The sequence below is a fragment of the Chinchilla lanigera genome, unplaced genomic scaffold (genome assembly GCF_000276665.1).
Source record: "Chinchilla lanigera isolate Chin_1 unplaced genomic scaffold, ChiLan1.0 scaffold00078, whole genome shotgun sequence".
NCBI lineage: Eukaryota > Metazoa > Chordata > Mammalia > Rodentia > Chinchillidae > Chinchilla > Chinchilla lanigera.
The window spans coordinates 9775171-9782580 of NW_004955479.1; the positions used below are offsets into that span (position 1 = coordinate 9775171).

At 34.2% G+C, this 7410-nt stretch overlaps 1 protein-coding gene across 2 annotated transcripts in view; it reads right to left on the minus strand.

Moving 5' to 3' along the window:
- The window catches only part of Tnpo3 (transportin 3), a 91350-nt gene that overhangs the window by 35244 nt on the left and 48696 nt on the right, over positions 1 to 7410 (minus strand). For both annotated transcript variants that reach the window (XM_005402403.2, XM_005402405.2), the window contains 4 exons: positions 5746 to 5892; positions 3620 to 3727; positions 2475 to 2566; positions 122 to 261 (listed from right to left, as the gene is read on the minus strand). In XM_005402403.2, the coding sequence (XP_005402460.1) occupies positions 122 to 261; positions 2475 to 2566; positions 3620 to 3727; positions 5746 to 5892 (487 nt within the window). The remainder of the gene's footprint in view (positions 1 to 121; positions 262 to 2474; positions 2567 to 3619; positions 3728 to 5745; positions 5893 to 7410) is intronic.

The window sequence follows — 7410 nt, forward strand, 5'->3', positions numbered from 1 at the left end:
CTAAGTGCCTACAAATGTTTCACCTGTCAAAAACAATCCAAAAGCTGAAAAAAAAAGAGCAAAGAGAAGAAAATCAGAAAAATCACAACTAGCAGCAATAGAGGAGAGAGTTCACACGTACCAAGGAACTGAGGATTTCGATCAACCACTTCACTCATTTCTCCAACCAGCTCAATGCTAGTATACCGCACAGCTGTATGCACAGTCTCTGGGAGACGGACAACTCCTTCTAGGACTTCCACAAGTGTTGGGTTGTTCTCCCTGAGTACAGAAAGCAAGTATTTAAATTACTGACTTCAGAGGTTATGTTCTGGTAAAGTAACTGGTGCAGTGAAGCATCACACTGCTGAAGGACTTCTTCATAAATAAACAACCATTCAAATAAGTTGTTTTGTTATTTTTTTAAATACTGGGTGTGAATGTTTTTCAAACTCTTAAAAAAAGGGAAAAAATATAAATGAAAGATATCATTCTTTGGGGAGAAGCATTCTGCTCCTTCATCTTCTGAATGCCAGGAAATTATCTAAGGACTCATCATGTTATCAAAGAGAGGCTCTTCCAATAGGAGAAGCAGACACTTACTGGGAATAAAATGTCTTCTTATAAAAAAAAAATCTATTCCATTTATTCTAACATCTGCAGCACCTAGAACAGTGCCTGGCACATAGTGGGCACTCAAAACATATTGCTGAATGGTGAACCGAATGAATAACTTTCATAGTTCATTTTTCTATTAACTGTTATTCTCCAAAAGATTTCTTATAGCTGGATACTGGAAACTTTAACACCAGAAAAGTATAGGTAGACCAGCTCACTAACCGAAAGAACAAGGAAAAAGCTTCAGGAATAGACTAAGGTTTCTTGATTGGGACATGAGGAGAAAAATAAAGTTAACCAAGCACTTTCCACAGCTGTATGAACTTATCCCACTCCCAAATTATACTTGCTGAAGTTCTTTTAAACAGAGTGGAGGATGCTCCCAAAGTGATATAACTTAATCCAGAAATGAAGATGTTTAAAATGTAAATAATATCCTGGATTAGCACAAGAGCGCCCCCTGCTGATAACTAGGTCTATTAAGTCCTTTCAAGGGACTAAAAAATTGTAATGTAATTGGCTTGACATGCAGATAAACAAACAATAAAAAAATCGTCTTATATTTATGCCTTTAGTTTCCTCTGAACACTAAGCTAATTATTGAAGACTATCTACCCATCCTTTTTTAAACTAACACTTTTCAAGATTTTAATGATTTTTTGTTTTGTTTTGAGACAGGGACCCCCTATGTTGCTCAGGCTGGCCTTGAACTCACTATGTAGACCAGGCTGGCCTCAAACTTACAGCAATCCTCCTGCCTCAGCCTCCTAAGTACTGGAATTACAGGTGTGGGCCACCACACCCAGCATTAATAATTTTAATAACCTTCAGACTATCACAGAAGGTTCCAAAGACACCAAAATAGGTCTAAAAGCAAATAGTATATAGTATGTAATTCAGGACCATAACTTAATAAAGAAAAATAAAACCTCAACTCTTTGAATATTTACTGGATTAGAAACAACAGAAAATCTCACTGACTAAGCCCAGAAAAACAACTAAGAAGTTCTTTGGTATTAACAAATATCTGTGTTAATCATCTTTCCAATTCAGGCCTCAAATGAAAAGGTTGATTAAAGGTAACCAATCAAAATACAAACTAACTTGATAGATACTAACATCAATGTATAAACTCATGATGTAAAGAAAATTCTGTCTTTAAGGATTCATGTCACAAATAGGATTTCTACGCTAAGCAATTAGAAATCAAATTTAATATAAAATTTTTCAGTGGTAATAATAAAGATCACTACCCTTTAGATTTTGCTATTCTTTTAGGTGAAAGGGGGTTTGTGCCTTGCCTCTCAAAAATTCACAAATGATTCTCTAAGAAAAACTGGAAAACAATATAATTAAAAATATTGATAATTTAACCACAGTCACAAAAGTAGGAGAGCCAAATTAATGCCTGTTCAATTACTTTTAAACAAGTACCAATAATTTAATACTCTAACAAATTCTTGATCATACCTTCTTTGAAATGAGAGCCTCAGTTGGAAAAATAGATTAGATTCTATTCCTAGCATGAACGTACATCATTTTAACTCTAGGAAATATGGATAAAATATAGCATAAGCAATACAGGCCACCCTGAACAAGACTCTAGAAGTCAGAAGACTAGACAGCATTACAGAAGTAACACATTCTGAGAGTTTCTAACCATACAGCACTTAAGGGCTGGAGATTAAGCTCAGCGGCAAAGCGCCTGCCTGGCAAGCGCAAGGTCGTGAGTTCGGTTCCCGGTACTGCAGAAAAACCAAAAAATCAAAAAAAAAAAAAAAAAGAAAGAAACATACAGCACTTAAAAGAAAAATGGTAGAATAGTCCTTTCCTTTTGATATTTAGAGTTCCCAGCAAAAGACTTATTAGACACTCACGGATCAACACTCTTTGCTATAGCAGCCATGATAAAGAGAACCGCTTCTGTCACCTCCCAGGGTGGGTTGCCTTCTTTCAGAGTAGAATATAACTAGAGAAGAAGAGTTGCATTATGGATCCATTAAAAGGAAAACAATTCCAAAGCAAATAAAAATAAAAAATGCTGTTAGAAATCCAGCTCCTTGTTTCTAAACCTCATTATCTCTTAGAGCCACACAAGAATATTATTTTCATTTGTCACATCCTCATTAACTAGAAATAACAATTATTTTAATGTTTGAAATAAACTCATTTAGATCCCAAAGAATTTATCAAGATTATCACCTGCCTCCAGAAAATGAATATTATGGGAAAACAAAACATATTACACGTCTTTTTCCTGGTCCTAACAGTTGATAAATACAAAAACACACTTAAAATGAGGACACAATGTAAATCCTCTACACATACATTATCTTTACTTTTCTACTGTTTTAACTATTTGTCTGCATCAATACTGGCAGTACAGTTTAAGTTCCTATAAAACCAGCTAATTAGAAGGATATATAAGCGGAATTTTTTCTTTACAAAAGAGACACCTAACCTCATTAGAATGCAATCCACCAACACAAAAATCATCTGAAATTATGCTAATGTTAAGTGATATGGAACAATGATGACTACAACTGATTGTCAGGAAAACCACAGGACTATAAATCTAGTATCATCATTTCTGGGATGAAACTGCACAGGGTAGGAAAAGGAAATGCCAAATAACCAGAAGAGTTGACAAGAGCTGGTAGAAAATTATTAAAGCAGGAAAACGTGCCTGTTTTTCCTGGATAGTCCTAAATTCCCTATCAATGTCCTAGAGACTTCAGTGCTTATCTATCATCTTCCATTCCAACTGCACCAGTGGAACGGCTATTACTACCAAGTGTAATAGACCAAATCATAACTGAATTATCTGTGGACTGTAATTGGATTGATACTAAATAAACATAGCTACTATATGCCAGGCAATGTGGTAGGCACCTGCATATCTGTAATCCCATTCAGCAACTAAACTTGAAGAAAAGAAATGGAACATTTAGAGAAGGTATAATGGTGAACACAATTTAAAGTGATCAGTAAAACTGACTCAAGAATCTCCACAGGAGCTTACCTGAGCAAAGCATTCCATAGACCCAATCAAGAAAATCAAATCCTTCACCAGGTCTGATACCCTCATCCGAAATTCTCCAAAGTCATCCGTTTCCTCAGGAACCCCCTCCTGAAATTTTAAATCAGGTTCCATTTATTTTAAACTCACTGTGGCTTTCAATGACTACTATAAAATCAATAGAAGAAAATGCCATTAAGCAGTTGTAACCCAGTGAACCAAAGTTGCCTAAATCACAAGCATATTTTACTATACAGAGGGGAACAAGGTCTCCTAAACTGTTGGGTATGCTGAATGAAAACAACCTGTCCTCTACCTTTACTACAAGAAGCTTTTCTGTTCACATGTGTGCGTGCTTTACCTTTCCAAGCTATACCTCTTTTATGTTTGGAAAAATGTGGGGTGATAGAAGTGAGAAGCAGCCTGGAAAAAGTGGTAAATTAAGAATTATAAGCCAATCTAGGGTCAGCTCTTTAGTACTGAACAAGTCTCTGAAGTTTTAGTGTTCAAAATCTTCCAAATCAGCCATTATCACAACAATTTCCAATAGAATTATAAATCCTTCCTATCATAGTATACTTATGTAAGTAAAGAGTTACTAATTAATGCTCAAATAGTTAAGGGCCTATATGAGAATCTTAGCCTATACCTAGAAAAGGCCCTTAGTACTACTAAGAACTGATCTGGTTCAACCCTACTCTTAATATGAATAAATTAAAGTCAAGAAATATGGAGGGAATAATGGCTGTCTCAGATGAAATAAATACTTGCCAAGGAAATGGTACCACTGAACTAGCGAAGGAAAAAAGTGGATCAAATAGAACCATTTAAACCAGAGTAGCCCTACTTTTACTTATATGTTCATCTTTCAAGTAAGATGGAAAGATAGGATTCTTTAGGGTTTTTTTTCTTTTTTTTTTAAGAGGGGTGTGTGGTTTGAAAACCACTTGACCAGGTCATCACTAAGATTCTAAAGAGATACATAACGCCATTACGCAAATATAATGTCTTTTTTGTTTTTTTTTTTTGGTCTTTTTGAGATAGGGTCTTGCTATGCAGTTCAGCCTGGCCTTGAGCTCACTTTGTAGCCCAGGCTGATCTCAAACTTGCAACAATCCTCCTGCCTCAGCCTCCCAGAGTGCTGGAATTATAGGCATGTGCCACCATACCCAGCCTTTAAATATAATACTAAAATTCAAATTAAGACAATGGTATGTCAGATTTACTTGTAAGTAATAAAATTTTCTCTAAATATAATACTAAATTCAAATTAAGACAATGGTATGTCAGATTTATTTGTAAGTAATCAAATTTTCTCCAGGTCCTAGATTTAATGAAATGTTAAAATGAAGCAAAATTTGAAGAAACCCAAGAATGAAGGTCAAAGGAAGGTCTTACAATGGACTTTTAAAATAAAATTTCTTGAAACTGCTTTTTTTCAAAGCATATGAATTAATTCTGTTTTTTAAAATTATGAAGTCAGGGCCGGGGATTTAGCTCAGTGGCACAGCGCCTGCCTGGCAAGCGCAAGGTCATGAGTTCGATTCCTGGTACTGGGAAAAAAAAAACAAAACAAAACAGAACAAAAATAAAATAAAATAAAATAAAATTATGAAGTCGTTGTAAATAACGTGAAGATATATATGTACAGAGAGGACCACATGTAATTTTCAACATCCTCATATAAGTATTTCATTTTTGTATTAGTTTTAATTTAAACATATATATCACACTATTAAAAACATATATTACACTATTAAAAATTCTAGAGTGATTTAATTACCCAACTATTTCAGTATCATTATTATTTTTAATTGATAAAGGCTCAGCAAAGTGCTATATCATAATTTATGTCACTCATATTGTTATACGTAGCTTACCATTTTTTATTTTTCTAGATAATACAAAATAGCTATTTTTTCTTTCACAGAACTAAGATAAATACCTGGAAGAAGAATTGCTCAGCAGGAGCAATATTTTTTGTACATCAGCCTCTTTGTCATACTAGTACTGACTTCTTCACTGTAAGCTTAAGTGGCAAAATCTGAAGATTCTACTAGCTCTAATTTTCTCAAATTAGTACTGAGAAGAAGAGGAGATCAAGATTTGAAGAAGAGAAGTGAACTTACATGGTCTGGTTCCAGCTGGCAGTGTCGAGCCAAGGCATGAAGCAGCCTCTGAATATAAGCTTTAAAGATGCCATGTATGACTTCATCATTAGTTTTGTACAAATGCTCCCCTAGTCGGTACCAAAAATTAAAGGAAATTTCTACTACCTGTCAGATTAAAAAAGAAAGCATAGTTTATTTCAATAAGAAAGAAAAGGAAGGCCAGGTGTGGTGGCACATGCCTGTAATCCCACCACTTGGGAGGTTGAGGCAGGAGGATCGGTGCAAGATTGAGACCAGCTTGGAGTACAAAGTGAGCTCAAACTCAGCCTGAACTGCATAGTGAGACCCTGTCTCAAAAACGCAAAAAAAAAAAAAAAAAAAGGATAAAAAGAACTCAGTACAGAGTTTTATTATTACTAAGGTCATATAAGAAAGAAGATGCATTTTTACACAAACAGAACCAGTTAAAAAAGCCACTTTTTCTTTAGTAAGATTTATTATACTATACTCTCAAATATCTCTCCATTTTAGTACCCAAACTCCAGTTAGGATGAATGGCTTTACATTTGGGGTAACTTCCTCCAAAGTACATAATGGATTTTGAATTTAGAGAAACTGATACTGAAATGGAAGTCTTTTTTTTTTTTTTAATTTTAAAGAGTAAGAGAAGGATAACAATAATGGGGGGAGGCTTACCAAATTACAGACAAAGTGGTAGGAAATTATCAATGGTTATTGTTTTACATATTGTTATCTACAAGATAGTTTCTCAGGAAAACAAATAGACAAATAATAGTGAGTTACAGACAAAAGAGGTAGGAGATTATCAGTAACTGTTGTACTCTACTTAGGTATCTTTGAAAGAAAATAAATAGAACGATACATGAGTGACCTATTGAATAATCATTAACTATTCTCAATGGTTGTTGTAGGAAACACATAATAATAAACATGCATCCATTTATGAAATAGGATAGGAACAATACAAACATTACAGAGTTATGGATAGATTAGTAGGAAAATATCAACGACTGCTGTAATACATGTTGGTATCTTAGAAGTAGTGAAATGGAAGTCTTTTTAAAAGTATTTTTCTGAAATTCTGGAATCATTTCATTATATGCTTGAGATTAGAATACTTCTTACCAGGCAAGCTATCTGTAAATCTCTGAACATAACTTAATGAGCCTCACGTTATTTTCATTTGCCTGCTTTCTTGAGTAGAAGGCAAAGGGAGAAAAATTCTGTGATTTTATAGCCAACCTTCCACATGGCACTATTTAAAAACAGTAATCATTACTATACAGTACTATACTTCTAAAAATGCTCTGAGTTTCAACCAAACCTACACATCCTCATGAGATTAAATATTACCTTTCATGTGGTAACAGTAAAAGCGATGAGAATCACAGGACCATATGTCTAAGAGTAAGCAGAGTAAGAGGGCCCTATAGTTCCCTTCTTATCAGGGATCCAAAACAGAAATACTCAAAACAATGCTCAACTCAGAAGCACTTCTTTCTCAATTGTACTGTGAAGATGAAGTAAGAACTTCTTAAATGAATGAAGAAAACTTTAAAAATTCAACTTAAAAGGACAGGTATCTTAAAGATTTTATTTATTTATTTATTTATTTATTTATTTATTTATTTATTTATTTATTTTTGGTCTTTTTGAGACAGG